At 41.9% G+C, this 19,284-nt stretch overlaps 1 protein-coding gene across 1 annotated transcript; it reads right to left on the bottom strand.

The window, feature by feature from the left end:
* Nucleotides 1-233: 233 nt before the first annotated feature.
* mknk2b (MAPK interacting serine/threonine kinase 2b) lies at nt 234-13,623 on the bottom strand. Its single transcript, XM_051375799.1, has 14 exons — nt 13,481-13,623; nt 12,563-12,797; nt 12,025-12,112; nt 11,784-11,885; nt 11,553-11,650; nt 8,992-9,071; nt 8,703-8,776; nt 8,406-8,510; nt 8,137-8,192; nt 7,819-7,914; nt 4,027-4,221; nt 3,753-3,917; nt 3,619-3,659; nt 234-3,520 (listed from the first exon to the last, which is right to left on the bottom strand). The coding sequence occupies exons 2-14, from the start codon at nt 12,611-12,613 to the stop codon at nt 3,247-3,249; spliced, it is 1,425 nt and encodes a 474-aa protein (XP_051231759.1). The 5' UTR covers nt 12,614-12,797; nt 13,481-13,623; the 3' UTR covers nt 234-3,246.
* Nucleotides 13,624-19,284: the final 5,661 nt, after the last annotated feature.

Here is a 19,284-nt window from a genome sequence, read left to right as displayed (position 1 = left end):
ATTTCAGACAACTGAGCTCATATTTACCAACAGCCAAGGACATATGTGACATAGTCAGCTCAGGTATCAGGGAGTGTTGCTGATAAAAAGATTTACAGCACTTGAATCAGATGAAACAACCTTGGCCAGAAACAGATAACACACAGCTGGTTAATATGAAACTAGAGATCCAAGCGAGGGCGCAGTTGTTTCCCCCCCTCCCTCACAGACGTTACAGTAAACCAGACAGAAAGTGTAGTTCAAAGCATTTTATTGCAATTTTTTTTTATTTTTTTTTTTAGAAAAACAATACAAAATTCTGTAGCAACTAGTCATAAATGTTGCCTTGAGTGAACTGCAATCATTCACATGGTACAGTAAAGTGCTTATTTTAAATCAAAATATTTTTTTTTGTACTTATTTCAAATTTCTTCCCATGAACAAAAATGGGTTTTGGGGGCGATTCAGTGTTAAAATCAGGTGTCAACTCAAGAAAAATATAATATATTGAGGACTGTATCAACATAGACAGAATAACCCCACACCACGTCCATGAAATGAACCATTTATAAAACATTTGATCATTGTTGCTGGATTGTAAATGCTTTTGCCTGGTGGGCTACATTCAGATTTGTGGGGAGGTCGATGATGGGACTGTCCATTTGAATGAATGACTGAGTTTTTAACACTTCCTTACTTCAAAATGACTTACAATATAAAAATTGCGAGGCTTTAAAGGATATCATTTTGTCCCCTCATCCCCCCCAATAAAAGGCAGTCGAAGGGAAAAAAAAAAAGCTACTGCCGTTTTTGACAAAAAGGAAAAAAGTAGAAATGGTCGTGACCAGGAAAACTCTTACCGTTGAGGATATTACAGAGTGTGGCCAAAGTCTGTGCGTTTGAGTATCCAACCCTATCAAAAAAGTAGGGACTAACTTGTTTGATGCTCAAAAAAGGAGGAAAAAGGCAGAATACTGAACTGTATTGGTAATTTCAAAACCCCCAAGATTGCCTTTTTTTTAAAAATCATCATCAGCTTAATGCTTTGAGATTTCTGATAAAGTAGTTTCCCAAATGGAGAAGAAACAGCTGCATACACAAATTCAAGTAAGTCTTATTATAAGACATAAAACCCCATAACTATGCATGTGTAGAAAGGGTATTTTAGAACTAATACAGTGTCCTATTATCAGCATAATGGGTCCTTGACACCAAGGGAGCCATTTCCAGAGTACCGTCGCTGCAGTGCTGGCTACAGGACATGGACAATCAGAAGTCCCAACTTCTCACTGCATTAGGTGATGGATCAACGTGTTCAGTATCACGACTTGAACCCTCTTTGGTGAAATGGCTACAGTGTTGTCAGACCTCATCACCAGTCCATTACCTGTCAGTTTCAGAATGAGCTTAATGAACTTAAAACTGAACGAGAAAAAAAAGATTATTGCCAACTCTTACACATAAAAAAATAAAACTTAAAAACTTTGCCTTCACTGGGCATGAACGCTCCAGATCAACTAAACTCTTCCAGCTCACCCTCATACACCTCATACACCACATACTCTGAACTTTTAAAAACACAAAACATTAAAAAAAAAAAAACCTTAAAGGAAAACATCCGGTGTTTCACCTGAACTGAACAGCACCTGCATGAAAATCATAGAAAATAAAAGCTTATTAACAGCCATAAGAAAAAAAAATAGGGGGAAAAAAATAAAATAAATCCGTGTGGCACATTACCATGGAGTTTTCAAACATGAAAAATAAAGTAAACTTAATACAGCTACACGTCCGTGGAAGACTTTTTTTTTGTTGTTTTTCATTTTTGTGGAATGTTTTTCCTTTTTTTTAATGTTTCTTTTTTGAAAAATCTCATCTGCCTTTTATTTTGTTATAAATTTGTAATGTCATTATTTTGAAGGGGGGTGGAGGGTGTGTCTCGTCAAAAACAAGACAACGGTGAACCCTTGAAGAAAAGGTCCAAATAAATGTATTCAATCAATAAATGACACTTGGGGGTCACAATGGCCAAAATGTGCTTTTCAGACTCCTGATAGGAGTTCGAACCTTTACTGCCAAAGTATTCAACAAGGTTCAATCTAATGCATAAATTGATCTGTTGGAAAAAAAAAAACAAAAAAATAAAAATACAAAGTCTGGTTGTGGCAACGGAACATGTCATGAAATCTTTACAATGAAAGTACTGACCCAGTTTCACTTGCCTAGCCATTTAACATAATTTGCTTGTACCAACATACCACATACTCCTGAGCTAGCTCAGAAGTCTTACTTATTTGGGGGTGGGGGGGGTGGCCCTGCATCATAACCCAAGTTAAATAGTTTAATTCAATACTATTAGACTTTGCCTGATGGCTTCATATAAACACTGAAAAGGTGTGGCCACTGATAATTTAGCATACATGTTCGTATAATAAACTATGAGATCGGTGCGACAGTAAGTCATGGCTGGGTACAGACAAACATTCTTGGCTCTAGGAGCATTAAGTGCATGGCCACCAAGCTAGATGAGTGCATGTTTTTATCTCAGACATTTACAGTGTTGAGGAATTTATCTTTAAATGGAGACACAAAAAAAAATAAAAATAAACAAAAATCTTTGAAGTCCCCAGCCACATAATGGACCGCACCAGGCACGGACAGCATTGGCTTACAGCCCTTCCAACCCCTCATACTGAATCCCTTCGAGACAGGAACAGCCTTCATCTTGGCATATTGCATAAGCTTGTACGTATCTGCAGATTGGGCCATTCATGCACATACATACAGGCAAAGAGAACATTCCAGATAACTTAATTCACAGTGGATCCAGTTGTAACGTGGGAGCAGCACAACAGGTTGTCCTTTGGTGTCTGAGCTTAGTTTTGTAGATAAGTGTTCGGATTTCTTCTGAACTGAGTTTTATGAAAAAAAGAACATAACTTAGAAAATACTTCTTTCTTTCTCTCTCTCCCAAATCATTAACTGGCCCTCCTCCCAAACCCTGACATGCACATGTGTGTATTTGCTATATGCAGGCCCTGGGCTGATGTGCTTCAGAAGTGCTGCAGGAGGGCAGAAGGCATTTCGAGAAAGGGCTGCAAGTAGCATCTCCCTTTAACAGCGAGGCAAGAAAGCCTGAATGGCAGAGGAACCAAGGCCAGCTAGAGTCAGGGAGAGGGGCCAGAATTGGAGAGGGAGAGTCTCAGGGCAGTCTTAGATCTGGACTTGAATCTTAACGGAAGGTCGGAGGTCAGGGTTGACAAGAGTTCAGGCACAGTCTCCCACAATAACAAGAGGGGCCAAGAGTTGACGAAGCTCTGCAGCAGAGACGGGCCCTCCCTTGGGCTGGCTGCCTCGCTGCCTGCGCCTGGCCAGCTTGGAGTTGGAAGGAGGAGAGAGGCGCATAGAAGAACCAGTAGCGGTAACAACAAATGGGACTTCCTGGTGCTGCTGGTCTTCCATGCCATCCTGTTCAGCCAGCTGTCGGTTCACAGCCATGGCCTTGTCAGCAAAGAATGTCAGATCCCTGGCATTGCTGGTTCTAGAGACACAAAAAAATAGTCAGTTAAATTAAATAAGAGCTGCAAACATTTTTAAATATCTGAAGGAATACAGTCTGTAGCTGTAACATTTGCTCACCTTTGATGCAAGAAGGATGTCGGTAAAGTATCATATGCACCCTGAATAAAACAAACACAAGTTAGTTATAAATCTCAGCATTTACCCAAATGACGACTGTTAAAGACCTGCAGAAGTCTTGATTTTAGACTTACCCCCTGCACCCATGGGTGCTGCAGCACCTGGCTGGCACTCAGGCGGTTTTTGGCATCCCGAACAAGAAGTTTGGAAATTAGGTCTTTGGCACTTGAGGAGATGTGAGCCCAGTCTTTCTCTGGAAACTCGTATTTTCCTTCCTGGATACTCTCAAACAAAGTGTTCTAGAAATGGACAAACATTTACCATCAGTTGCCTTGACCTGGATGGAGAAGATGCATTGTTCCATACAAGATTTAGGAAAGCTCAGAAGGGCTCGATTCAAATTCCTACCTGGCAGGTGTGGCAGGGTTCCCCTAACTCCCAGCCGCAGTCACCACCACAGCGGCCTACAAAGGGCGGGTAGCCGCTCAGCATGATGTAGAGGATGACTCCAAGGCTCCACAGGTCACAGCGCTTGTCGTAAATTGTGGCCTCCTCACTGAAGGCCTCAACCACCTCAGGTGCCATATACTCTGCTGAGCCACACTGTGAGACAAGGTGGAAACAAAAAGACCGGTTTGTTAACCCCAGGAGTCACAGAAAGTCATTAACTATAGCAGAGAAAAAAAACAAGTCTCTTGGCTGCAGCCACACATTCCTTCACTCAGCTGATTCCTCGTGGATGCAAGAGTTAAAGCTCAGGGCTCAGACTCGGGGGTGGGGGGCTATGTGACAGTCACATGCTTATCTGCAGTGATGGGTTTGTTTAAAATGTCCTCTACAGATTTTTTTTTTTTTTTTTTAAAGTAGGAACATCATGTACAATTACATATCAAGGATAGAGGGAGGGAAGGCTAAGCTATAATGAAGCAGGTTAGTGTGGGTAGGCAGCAGCAGTGAGTCACTGCTTTGACCACCCAGCTGTACACAAACCAAGCAAAATGGGCTGAGGCCAATGACAGGCTCAGCTCTGACAGTGCCTTGTTATGTAGCTAAGAGAGAAATTAGGCCAAACACTGAGCAGGGAAAAGAGGATTGGTTGTCCTGCAGAGCCAGAGACTGGGCTGAGCCCGCGTCAGTTACATAACTTGGAAACACAAACACCAAATGCTGTTTTAATACTTTAGGAACAGGAAGGGGGAAAAAAAGGAGCAGGTCGGTAGTTCAGCGGGACACGTAGATATTTGTGGAAAATATTTCATTGTCTCATTCTATCAATGTAATCAAGAACTTATTTCATGTCAAGAGTTTGTATTCTTTGAGATTTACCCTTAATATAGTAACTACTGATATAATTTATGAGAACTTGCTCTGAGAGTACATGTTAATCTGTTCTTTGCCCAATCAGTTAGCCTACAGCAACAAACGTTATCAGTTACTAGTAAGTAAGTAAGTATTTGTCCCCTCTGAAACCTGCATCCTAGCGAACCCCCTCTGGCCTATATTCCTCCATCTGTGAGTGGGCATGTTTATATTGAGCAGGCATCTATTGTGTCCCAGTACCATACCCCAGCTGTCTCTTAACTCCTCCTCCACTCTGCTGCACCCCTTATGTAATGAAAATTTGCTGCACAGGAATCTCGTCTCAGACAAAGCTGCTTCTGTCGGAGAGAAAATCCCAACCCCCACATTTCCACCAACAACATCATGTCTGGGGCGACTGCCTCCACAGACAAGCCCCCAGGATTCTGGCTAAATGCAGCTGCCAGAGAATATAAAAGACACAAAAGGATACTTTCGCCTACCAAGGTGCCTTTACACTGAAAAGGCAAAGTGATAGCTGTGCTATTGAAAACCGCTATCGAGGCTAATCTTGTTTTAAAAGCCACCAAAATAAAGTGCCAATCAAAAGACAAGTCACAAGAAAAGATAAGTTCAGGACCGCCTGCAACTGCCAGCTCTGTGATAAGATTTGTTCTTCCTGTGCTGCTGTTGAAACCACCTTCTAAACTTGCACCAGTCACCTCTTCCTAAAACCCTCCTGTAAGCTGCAGATAGTTGGTAATCAGCTGCAGTTACCGCAGGCTTCGTTGGTATCGCAACCCGGGGCTTTCCTGAAATCATGTGACTAGTCAGACCATATTGACACCCCTGGTGACACACACACACACACACACACAAACACACACCCCTCTGCTGTTTGTAAACTACAGGATTACTTGAAGAGGCTTACAGTAAGAAGACCTGTTCTGTTGTCATGCAGCTGCACCTACATCTCAGACAGACAATTCCTTGTTTTTTATTTTATTTTTTTAAACTGTGTGCTGCTCGTGTGTTGTTTTCATGTTGCAGTTCCTCCCAGATACCAGTTGCTGCACACGAGCACCGACATTCGATCAGTCAGATTTATTTCATGTCGAGCAGACAGGCATCCACATGTACGGGTTTCTTAGTAAACTAAATTTAGCCCTTTCATAGAAAGGTCCCCTCTCCTTATCCCCCGTGTTCCTGCCGTTCCAGTTTGTATTGGAGATCACACACGCACAGTAAACTTATACATTCCCAAACACGCATTAGATTAAGCTAATTAAAAACACATTCAGTTGGATGAGGAACATAAACAGTACATGCAAATTCACATTATATTGTGAAACAGCAACTGTAGGAATGTGGGTGAAGTGGGGGCAGGATGAGAGTGCCAATAGTGAGAGGAAAAAAAATCAGATAACATTGTTCCTGTGATCAAGGCAAGGAAAACAAGCCAGAGCGCATGAGCAGACTCTGGGTGTTTGTCCCTCCCACCTACCCTCCCCCTCCCACTGGTCTAGCCAATCACATCTCAGTTGCTAGGTGTATGGGCAAAGACTAAAATTTCTAGAACAAGCCTTATGCACAGCCTTTGTATAAAGAACATAAAGAAAGCGCAGACCAGCACAAGCGTGGTTGGGGCCACTGGGTGGAGACTAAGCAGAAAGAGGGTGGATGTTTTTCTCTCATGCCGCAGAGAGAAAAAGGGAAATGAGAGAGTTGGTGTGTTTTGGTTTACTGTAACCTCTTCATAATACCACTGAGACGGCCTTGTAAAAAGTCACAATGTGTACCCTGCAGCCTTGTTCTCAGGCATGTACTTTTCTTTCACTGAACTCTCCCTGCATTACATCAAGTCTTGTGGTCATACACAAAAATCACTGGCACGACAGAACTTATAAAATAGCAGGCATATCAAATCTTTAAAACAAAAAAAAAAAAACACAAAACAAGACCAGACAAACTAGGTTTACACCAATGCAACACACACGCAACACACACACACACACACAGAAGTCAGTGCAGACTAAATACGAGGCGCCTCATGGTCCCACAACTATCACCCCTTCAAATAGGGGCAAGCTCCCTATCCATTAGTTCTGCTAAAGGAAGATGAAGTTACCAGTGTAGAAAATCCCCCACCCACCCATACATTCCTGTACACTGAACTTCTATCCTTCACCTGCTCTGGTCCATCTCTCACCCCCCCCCCCCCTCCAGACAACCATCGGACAGAGTATGTGTTGACACAATTAGAAAGCTTGCCAGTTCAACTTTACAATTCCTCTCTGAGGTTGTAGGGGTCCCACTTTTCTGGGATACTCTGAAGATATGTGCTGTGACGACAGCAGGGAGGTTAAACAATCATAAACCCCCCCCCTCCCCTCCCTCCAAACTCTCGGGCCTCAATATTTGCGACTGATAAGCAGCAGGACGTTAAACTGAGTGATATCTATCCAAGTGTTGCTGATACCTTTCCGATAAGGGAAGGCAAAAGCTGCCAGATAGGACATTCAGGAAACAATCCTTGTCATTTCAGAGAAGCTGAACTATCTTAACCTCTAAACACAACATATTCTCTCTCCCAATCAGCGGGCTGTCCTGCAGCTAACACCACTGAGGCTTGCCCAACAGGCAACCAGCCAGTGGGACTTGATAAAGACGTCGTTTTACAGCCTGAAACACCCTACTTATCCACAACAAGGACACAAACCACTGTAGAGGAAAAATGTGACCAAGACCATAAGAAAGAATAATCTCTTCCTCGCTCTACACACCCACACAGTGCTAACATGTATTTCCCGTCACCCTTCCTCCAACACTGTCCCGTTCCCATTTATAAAAGTGGTAAACTGTTTAGCAAACAAGACAAGCGCACTATGCAGGCGGACTTACAGGAGTGAGGAGCTCAGGGGTGGAGATGGGTGAGCTGTCGCTGTTCAGCTTGATCCCACTGCCCAAGTCAAAGTCGCAGATCTTGACCGGGGAAATCTGACAAAGAGGTTCAAGTTCAGAATCATTCAAATTCACCTACTTTTTTTTATTTAATTCATTCATTCATTTGTGTGGAATATCTATTTCTGGGACCAGAGATTTCCACTGTCATTTATCACTGCTAATCATCATAATCTTAGAGCAACTTATCACACTTTATCACCACATTAGTTGAACCTTTGAACCAATTGGGCTCAAACGTGTTTGCAATAAACTCACCTTGTCTGCACTCTTACAGAGGATGTTTTCAGGTTTCAGGTCTCTATGTGCCATTCCTATAAAAGAATCCATCAAGGAAAATGTATTTAAAATAGGGGTGTTTTGTCCCATGGTCAATTTGAACAAGAAATAATGCAAATATGTTAAATTTTAGCTCCTGTAAAGTGTTGTGTACTACCATACTAAGACTATATATAATATATAGGGGCTGTTCTGCCTGTTTGCTGATCATGAGGGGTAATAACTGCTTGTCATTTTGTTCATCTTACCCTTGTTATGCAGGAAATCCAAAGCGCTGGCGATGTCCTGCACGACAACGCTGGCTTCCTGCTCACTGAAGTGGCGTCTCTTGTGGATGTGAGCCAAGATTGACCCTAATAGGTGGGGAAAATAAAGAGTATATCATCTCTGTTTACAAGCACAAATCATAGAGTGAATGCCCTTCCCACACACAGACACAAACTACTGGCTACACACTAGAGACTGTGCATATGCATTACAGGAATGTTTAAAAATAAACAAAGGGATCTGACGCAGGCATCCTGCAGCAGCTATAATTCACTTACCTCCTCTAAGCTTTTCAAACACCAGGTAGAACTTGTCTTCCTCTTCAAAGAACTCAACCAGCTCCAGGATGTTACTTTAGAAAAGGAGGAAAAAAAGCAACATGAGCCAATGGTAACAGAATACTAAACCACTGCCTGAAAAACGTATGTGATTTCTGCACTGTGGAGTAAGAGGACTAAGATAAATAAAACAAGATTCAGCACAAATTGGATCAGTCAGTTTGCAGTACTGTCTCCATACATTCATCAGGTGGCATTACTTTAGTTGGTCGTGGCAGAAGAACATTACCTGTGGCCCTGGCACTGATAGAGCATCTCAACCTCACGGAAGACACGGCTGCGGCTGTGACCTGGTCTTTTCTCGATGATCTGGAACAGAACATTACGGTTCAGTCACATTGTCTAAAAATAGTGGCAAACAAATTAGTCTGACTTTCATGTTTTCCACAGCAGCAGGATGGAGGGCAATTCTGATTCAGTGATCTGATGGCTCAGGAAAAACAGGGCCCCGTCTGTGAGAGTTAATATCTGGGTGAAGGCCGTCCCCTCACACTGCACGACAAAACCCCACCCGTGGCTGTGTTTACTGTAGGCCAGGCAGTATAGAACAGTTTATATTCCATATGCTGAGCCCTGTGACTGGTAACCTACTTTCAGTGCAGCATGCCAAAGCAGAGACGGAACAAAATGAGAATGAGACATGTCACAGAAACTCTATATTTGGCCTTCATATGTGACCCATATTTAAATCTTAAGTGCTCTTAAGGAGTCATAAGCATTCCTTTGAAACGTCCTATGAGCTAATCCAAAGCTGTTTACGATAACAAAACAAAAAAAAAAGAAAAAAAACAAACTCTAAATATAACTTTGTGCTGCCTGGAACTAAACCACCGAGGGGCCACCAGCTGCACGATGCCCTGCCAAGAGAGACAGAAAGACAGACTGCTGACACCAAAGCAAAAAGCCTGAATTTTCCAGCCCTGGTTAGTTATTGTCTGCTTGGGAGGCTGTGCATGTTTCTCTTCCTGGTAGTTGGATTACAGCTGCTATTGAAGCCCAGCGGGGCCAGAGTTGCAGTGTGTGTCTAGGATTAATGCACAGACAAGAGGCCTATGAGCAGTCCAAAGCCTCTGCACTGTTCCAGTCTGAGTCAGCAGCACAAACAGCCCCCCAATCAGCTCACTTTCTCCTGATCACTACACAAAACTCCCACCCTGATAATGACACGTGCAGATAAACAAAACTGCAAAAAATAGCTGGGTTATCAACATAAGTGGGTCGGCAGTCGTTTGGGAGGTACTGGATTTATGGTTGTTTATCCAAATCGCAGATCAGAATCACAACAGCCTGCTGGAAAACAAGGCCCCACCAAATCACAGTGCAGGTTCAAACATCAACCTGGGGTTGTGAAAGAATACCTTCAAGGAGAAGGATTTGTTGGGGGGAGAAGAGCTTCAGATAGGCATGCACTGCACAGCCCTCTGCCCGTCCTTGTCGCTCTGAGGCTTTTGTTGCAATTGCAACACAAGGAGCCCACACAACTCACCAGAGTCTGGGAGGGGGAGGGGTGAGGAGAGACTGGACATCTGGCAGGAGCAGTCTGAGCCCCCACCGACTCCTAAATGACCTCCAATAACTGCCTGCCCCCATGCCTCCTCCCCCAGAACTGCAAAGTCCCAAGGGATCTACCAAACCATCCCAGGGTAAACAACACTAACAGATCATGGTCACATTACAGAATCAGTGCTCCAGTTCCTCTGAAATATTAATGGTATGATATGGACACTTGATGTATGGGAACCAGCCTTTATCTGCCACTTTGTTTCAAACTTTAACAGAATTAAACTGCAAATAGGATTTAATTACAAGTTAAAAAATAGCTTAGTGTTTACGTCCAGTGTCTCAGTGGGATTAGTAGGTTAGGGGCCAAGAACTTATTAAAAGAAAAACAAGTCCCAGTTGTCCTCTTCTGCACAAATATTTCACAATGTTTTGCTCCTAAAATGAGGAAATAAGACTTATATTTAAAAAAAAAAGCCAAAAATGGAAGTCCCCAGGAGTCAAGTCATATATTCACCAGTCCACACCCCATTTGGAGAGGAAAAGGAAAAAAAAAAAGTACAACTGTACTGAGCGAGAAGGGGAACAAAGCAGTGTAAACACCCTGGGTCATAACTCTCACCCAGCACCCCTCCTTCCTCTCTATGTGGGTTTTTGTTTTGGCGTAGTTACCAGTACACAATGTTCTCACTACTAGCGTCCTCTGTAGGCGAGTAAAGAAAAGGGGGTGGGTATATCCGTCCCAGCTCTCATAGGCTGACAAAGTATAAAAACAGTGAGGGGAGGGGCCTGCTAACAGCAGCTAGTGTTGCACACTCAGGAGAAAAAAAAAAAAAATAGAAAAGAGTGCAGCAGTAGCACAACACAGATGAGGGCCTGCAGACATCCGCTATACTGAGCTGAACTAAGGGGGGAAAGAAAAAAACAGTATCCTGCCCCAGGATCATAACTTTCCTCAACAACATTTCTAAAGAACGACGAGTGAAAAGGAAGCACGGACACAATGATGCACAACCCGTAGCCTAGTTTTCTTCCACTTAGCTCTTCAACAGTATGTAAGAAAGTTGATGTCGAGGCAACCGAGCACAGTACAAAAAAATGTAACATCTCTATATTGATCACTAGCCACGGTACCACACACGGGCAGCAGGCAAGTGCTATGTGGCGACGACGACATTCACAGACTCATGAGAGAGGAGCACCGACTTGCAAGAAGCGAGACTTCAATGATTATGCTAACGTTTTCAAATATATATTACAGTTATCCGTCAAGTGTGTCTGCTTGTTTACCTTGACAGCGTATTCCTTGTTGGTGATGAGGTTGATGCATGTTTGCACTCGGGCATAAGCGCCCTCTCCTAGTACCTCTTCTTGCAGCCTGTAGACATCTGTGGCACAGAGTTGGAAAAGTTAGGAAAATAATCTCACTGGTTTCAAAAGATGTCAGATAATGTTTTATATAAAGGGTTTTTTTTTTTATAACAACAACAACATAATGATACTGGAAATAAAAGCTTTTACCCTCGAATCGGCCAGAAAAACTGTCAGTTGCCCGGCAACGCTTTTTCTTCTTGTTTCTCTTCTTGGCATCGGGGATGTCGATAGGCTGGCTGGAAGGTATGTCTGTAAAAAGAGGAGTGTCTTCATTGTGTGCTAGGTAGGAAATAAAAACACTACAAAAGGGAAAACTAACTGTAAGAGACAATGTTTTGACAGAACTTATAAAGTTAGTCTTCAAAAACACTGAAGTTAAACTACTCACCATGTCTTGGGGAGGAATCAAAATTGAATGACGAATCAATAAGGGATCCATTTTTAGTGAAGTCATCCGACTCAAAGGGATTTTGGCCCTAGGGAGTAATGATAAAAAAGGTATCAATGAACAATTTGGCTGAGAGCATTAATTGTTGGTCATAAACGATAAGAGCATTTGTTATCTCCCACCCTGCAATCATAAACAGTGAAACTGCTGATGGGCACTAACTCTTAAAACCACCATTAACAACCAACATACAGCAAGTAACCCCACCCCAGATCACTCTTCATACAATACAAAACATTAATATAGCTAAAATATTCTGCCACAGTTGTCCAACTCTTAGCTCAGTCACATAAAGCAGTCCTACTTTCATATATGCTGTCAGCCATAAGACGTGGGAGAGCAACAGATGTGTTTATTTATATTTATATAGCGAGGTGGGGTTGTTTCATACATGCTGACAAACGTGCTCTGATTATAGAGACTTTCCAAAAGGCCTTGCAATCTCGCCTCCTATCCCATTAACACATATCAAACTCACCTTGAAGGAGCGGTGAAATCCAGTGATTTCGGTGATCTTATTTTGCACCATTTTGCTTCTATTTTTTGGGGTGATTTTGTTTTTGGTGTGCGGCGGCGGCTGCGGCAGTGGTGGTTGTTTTTTTGGGGGGATATCAATTTGCACTTCTCCGAAACAGAAAGTCGTTTCAGAGAGAGTCGCAAGTGATCACACTGCGCTGGCTGGTGAGCTTGCTGCGGCGCTTTAAACGGGAGCCCTGTGAAACAATACAGAAAACACACAGCGCAGCGTCACAACACAAACTCACAAGAGGCTGGGTCACTGAGCCGTGACCAACCAACCTAGCACCAGAATTATTAGTTATTTTCAAAGATTAACCAAAAAAAAAAAGAAAAAACAAAGAACATGAAAGTTTAAACCAGTATTGGTCACGTGCTCGCGGGGTTAGCGGACAAAAACAATCAACAGCTAAATATAAACGCCACCCACGTTGCTTCAACTGCCATTCAAATGAGAGCTCAGATAAAGCGGACAGCGTGTAGAGAAAGTCAAATCAATACTACAGGTTGGGTAAGATAAGAGAATATGTCGGAAAGACTCTTTTTCTCTTTCCAGATTAGCCGTTAGCGGCCGTTAGCAGCCGTTAGCGGCCGTTGCAGCAGCCGCGGGGAGGCTAACGTTCGTCGAGCTAACAGTGTAACGGTCAACCCGCGAGCGCTGGTCGCCACTGTCGCTCGCGGGTTGACCGTTGTGACAGATTTAACGCTGACGTCAGGCAACAACGGTTAGCTTACCGTTGATAACGTTAAGTAACGTCCCTGTACCGGTTGCGAGACTAACGGGCGAAATTGTCCCTTTCGAAATATCACATAAATAAATATAAACACACACAAATACAGTGCAAGTTCAGCGCTGTCTATTTATTTGTTTAGTACTCACCCCGTTGTTAATTTTACAGCTCCAGTGTTAGCGTCGTTGTTTGACCCACTGCTTCAAAAGCCGCAGAGGACGGTCGTGGGGGGGGTTCGCCTGATAGGAAGTGTGTGGTAGGTGGCTAGCAAGTAACAGCGTAGGTGGTTTTATAACCTCCCTCCTGACTCCTCCTTGTCTCCTCCTTGTCTCCTCCTGACTCCTCCTTGTCTCCTCCCTCCTCAGGACTGCATCAACAGACAGGACGGATCATGAGTTTTCTAGAAAAGGAAATGGTGGCTGCGTACCACTTCGTTTCACTTAGCCACTTCTCGAGGTAAGACGCACAAAACACGCATACGTGCTCGAAGTGGTGTGTAAGATAAACACAATTTAAAAAATAAAAAATTTAAAAAAATTTAAATAGCTTTAAATGACATAAAAACACATTTCAGGACGAAAAGGAAAGGGTGACAAAATCGGGGGAACACACGAAATGGTACTCGGCCGGTGTGTTGTGTTAGAGGCCACACGGTGGAGATGTATGGCGGAGCGAAACGGCGAGTACGTGCACATCGGCACAATCAGCTCCTCACTCACTGCTGTCCGGTTCAAAGAGATGCGAGGATCTCGATGGAGGTGTAGAGGGACGGGACATGTAGACAAACCAGATCCACCAGTTTATTTACCCTATGACGGAGCTGAAATCATAATAACTGTTTCTGCTGCTGTCACTGGACGTCAGGGCCTCCATTATGAATAGGAAGTCAGCTTTGTGCTTTGGTAAATATATAAACAAGGAGTGCAAGCAGACCAATCCCTTTATTGTGTGTCTTTAAAAATATATATATAACTACTTTAAAACTTGTATTGTCACATGCAGTGATTGATGGCCGTGACCAGATGGCTGTTTCAAAGAAATCCCCCGGTCTGAGTCACTTTGTGTGTCAGTGGCTGCTGCAACATTTCAGTATCAGTGCAACACACACTAACTCACAGGCAACCTAGAAGACAGCTCAGATGTTTGCACTATGTAAACACTTCTCTGCAAGTAAAAAAAGACCTGCACTCAAAGGTTTTACTTGAGAAGTATGAGTATTAAAATGTAGCCCACTTACAATATCAGCAGTGAAAGTACTCATAGTCTTATAATACTGGATTGGTGATTATGTTTGTAGCATTTTTGTTATATTTCATATACTGTTAGTTTAATCTATAACAATCATATTTTATAAGATGATTATCTATATATTTAAAACCTGGATCTTGACAGTAACTGGTAACTACAGCTGTTAAATAAATGTAGCAGAGTAAAAAGTACAATATTTCCCTCTAAAATGTGGTGCAACTATAAAGCAGCAAGTACAGTATTTGAGTAAATGCACTTAGTTACTTCCCCACACTGGATACAACTTAGAAAAATAACAATATTAGAAGTTTTATCAGACTAACTTTAATCGATTTAAACTGTTGGGTGAAAGTAAGTATTTTTAAGAGAACTACAATATATTTCTGGATTATTTCTGCACTCAAAACACACAAAATGACTACAATGCACAGGAATTATTTGTATTTTAGGAATAGTAATGGACTGGGAACGTGAGCCTGGTGGCTAGCTTGCAGCCCCCACGTTTTGTGATGTGTGACAATGCAACCACGGCACGTTTTATGGCCTGCTGAGGAGACTGTTCTCATCAGGGCGGAGAGACTCTGTCTCATGGTAGTGATAATGAGAGAAATCCAAGAATTCGGATGTAGTGAGATGCTAATTGGGAAATGCCAAAGCAATATTGCCACAGACCTGACGAGTTCATCCTACAGTATTTAGCAGAGATTAAAGGCAGCGGTATTTTGACACCCAAGGTACAGTTGAAGGATGACATATAATACTTTATACATGTTAATATTCTTCTTTGTTCATGCATCTCTTTAATTAATTCCAGATACTAATAACAGACAATAAGTGTTCACAGCCTCTTGTCACATGTTGCATTATATACCAAGCAATCCTTTATTGTACCATGTGCTGTGTCATCACAACTGTTATTGATCACCGCGTTTAATCCATAGTCCACAGACCTGCTGTTTATTCGCATTAATTTATTGTTTATCAAGGGCGTTCGAATTAAAACCATGTACGGTTTGTTTTCAGGACTCGACCGTCTTGTGACTGGAGGCTTTATGCCTCTCCTCCTCCTTTCACCTCCTGCCCCTCAAACATAAGCCTCGATGGTAGCAAACATTACGCAAGCTGTTGGCTGCCTATCCCCAGCCGGGAGCACATGGTGTAGTTGAAGGTTTAGTAGGAAAACAAGATCACACGTCGCAGTGCAGGGGGGTGGGTCTGTGTCACTACAGGTCAAAAGGAAGAGGGATAGGCCATCGTAAATAACTTCAGGTGGCAACAACCCCGTTTCTGAAGTGAATGGCACTCAATCAGGACAAACCTAGGTGGGGGGGTTCTCTTTATAGGTCGAGGATATTACAGTATGAAATATGATAGGACAGAGGTGTGTCTCTTGTTGTCGTTGTTGTTGTTGTTGTGAACAAAATGCAGTTCAAAGCTAGTCTCCTACGATATCCTGATGCAGTATGGAGATAAAGCTGTAGAGAGCAGATATTTGTTCAACCAGTTGTGTCGTTGCCATCTGTCTCAGAGGATGTGTGCATCTGCATCACGTCCATTATGTTATTATTTAGAGGAAATGTGTATAAAATCCTGCACCAGACAACTACATTATTTCCATTGTGCAGCCATAAACAAATATGGAGTCTTATCTCACTCAGTGTGATCATTATAGCTTTAATGGAGGGATGCAACAAGATGATACAGAATGTACATGGGATGACAATGATTTTTCCAAGTAGAAAAAAGGAAAACTTTATGTTTAGAGTTATTACAACCCTTTCTAAACTCTGCTATCCTCATATAAATAGTACATTCCTATATCTAAATGACCATGGAACAGTAAAAATGCTTTACTAAAGGCCAGTAGAAGTCATTTTGATTGATGTGTTGAAAGGACGACACCAGTGAGATTTGTTGCCATAACATTCTCACACTATCTATCACAAACAGTATGCATCTGTGCATACGAGTAAGTATATAGTCACCTGCAAATGTATTTTTGAAATGCACACGTCTCGCACGTCAAAATAAAACTGTCAAACACCACAAAGTGTGCTAGAAGCAGCTTCTTACACTATTACATCTGCATACTTTTCTTAGGTTTGAGGGTCACAGTGCCCCAGGGTGCAGGTTGTACCTTTTCTAAGAAATGTTCCCAAAGCAAACTTCCTGGAAGGACGTAGTCTCCAGTTATAAAAAATCTTAAACACACCCTCTCGCAAAAACATGCTTTAGGTATTACAGTAGAAAGACTGAAATTAATCCAGTATTCAGCCAAACTCCTTTAACACAGAAAGAGTTACTAAAGATTTTGCAACAGCCTTTGTTTTGTTCCAACTTTGTTCCAGTTGTGTTCTGGAAAAACCTTTTGTATGCTTTTTTTCTTTTTTGCACTTTGCTCTTATTACATAACCATTATAACAAAGCATTCAGAAATGAATCATGTTTAAATTCCTCAAATCTCTTTTGATATTGGGTAATACACCAACTGTAGTGTGTAACTAGTTACCAGCACACAGATGAAATGAGCTGCTCGGGCTGCGCTGTAGTGTTTGTTTGCCTGTTTAATTTATGAATAACTAGTTGTAAAGTTTTAGTGTTTACATGAAATAAATCATCCCTGTTGCACTACTTTCTTTATAAACCAATGGGAAGTGAGAAGGTTTAAGACATGATAACAGACACGCATGTTTCTTTTGATGACTAATAATCAGTCTTTGTCGTGCTATTGTGCAAACATCAGGGGAAATTACAGTTCACAGAGGAACGTTTGCATGTCCGTAACAAAAAAGGGAAATGGCTTACTGTTACTCAGTTGACATAGATATTGCATTTTATTATGTAGTTTTCACAAGAGATATTATAAAACTCACTACATTGTGTTATAGTGGATATTGTGACAATCAGCTGCAACTAAAGATTGTTTATATTGTTTATTAATCTGCTGCTTGTTTTCTCAATTTACTATTTGGCCTCTAAACAAAACAAAATAGCTTGTTTTGTCCAGTCCATAACCCACAGGTTTTCAAATTAGCATCATACAAGACTAAGAAAAGAGAAGCTGGCAAAAAAAAACCCCAATAGATTCCTGCTTTGGTATTCCCCTTAAAATTCTTCATTATGTTACTGGAACTATTGTGGGTCTTCTTCAGCTGCAGGCTCATGAAATCATGATTACTTTTCATCCCTACCAGCTACAGAACAGCGTGAGGCGACTTGACTCATAAAACCACAAAACCGTTAAGGGTGTGTGCTCGTTCCAACATTTGCTGAGTCACATTATCTCCCCAACCCTTTTCTCCACTTGTAAATAATGACACTGTGGCATCAAAACAGCAGGGCACGCACTGCTGTGTAAACCCTGACAGAGTTGGACAAGCTTCGGTCTGATTGGTTGCAGCTTGAAGCTCTTGCCCTTGTTCTTGGCCTCTTTCCCAGTACTTTCCTTTATGTCCTGCAACTGCAGAGCCGTTCGGGGCTGCCTGGTACATTCCAAGAGAGAAAAACACACCAGAGGGAGGGATGAGCGAGAGGCGGACGCAGCTCATCTCACACGTAACGCATGCTGCCAGAGTACAGTGGAGTGGTTTGGAGGAAGTGACTCCGCTGAGAGGAGGCAGAGAGGAGGGGCAATCCTTGTAAGAGGATCAGGTTGCAGTAGGCAATGAGGTCATTTCAGTGGTTGATGTTATTGGGGCAGATACTTACATCATGTTGGTTTATTAGGATTTATTATCAATATGTCAAATTATAATCTTGTTCCAGCTTGAATGACGGAGGGAACCTGGATACGAAATATTCTGGTTGTGAAAACGCTGATGCAGTGGCATAAACATCCAGCTGATATGACTGATTAATAATCAGTGGTAGATTGTAACTTGTACCTTATTTGAGTACTTCTATTTTATGCTACTTTATACCTCTGCTTCAATACATTACAGAGGTAAATATTGTACGCCACTACACTTATCTGACAGCTGTAGTTACTTCTCAGATGGACATTTTACTCATAAAACAAAATGAAAATACCTTCTAAAAAATATGTTAGAGAAAATCACAGAACAATATACATAGTTAGCTTCACTTCAAAAATTACGTATTAAATAATCAAATTCAAGTCAATGCAATGAAAAACACATGATTCATAAATGTATTATTACAATACGCTTTAAAGGGGCTTCAGTACTTTAAGTTACTGGACTAAATTTTGAATGCAGGATCTTTCTTGTAATGTCCTATTGCAATTATTTGGATCTGAATACTTCTTACGCCACTGCAGACAATGTCCTCCTGCAGAGGTTATAAAGGAAAAGGTCCCTTTACACAATGTACTACTTAATGTTTTATGATTGTCACAAGTTGCAGGCTCTTACAAGTTATCTTGTAATTTTGTTTACATAGGAGTGTTTTATATGTGCAAGATTGCTCTCATTATTTACATAATCCACATTATTATGACTGATAACCGCCTCTAAATCAGACCAACAATGTTGTTCTCAAACCTATTCATGACTGCTGTTGACCCAACCATGCAAAGCCAGGCTGATTCAAAACAAAACCTCTCTCTGTGTTCACCCCGGTACAGTCTGGCCTGTTTCTTACATAACCATCTTAGTCGAATCATTAACCCGAATCAGGTCTAGAAAAGGGCTCTGCTTCCCCTATTCATGACTATAACTGGGACATTGGGCCGATTGCATAAGGG

This window comes from Dicentrarchus labrax, unplaced genomic scaffold, assembly GCF_905237075.1.
Source record: "Dicentrarchus labrax unplaced genomic scaffold, dlabrax2021, whole genome shotgun sequence".
In the NCBI taxonomy this organism is placed as follows: domain Eukaryota; kingdom Metazoa; phylum Chordata; class Actinopteri; family Moronidae; genus Dicentrarchus; species Dicentrarchus labrax.
This window is presented reverse-complemented; position numbering and strand designations above follow the sequence as displayed.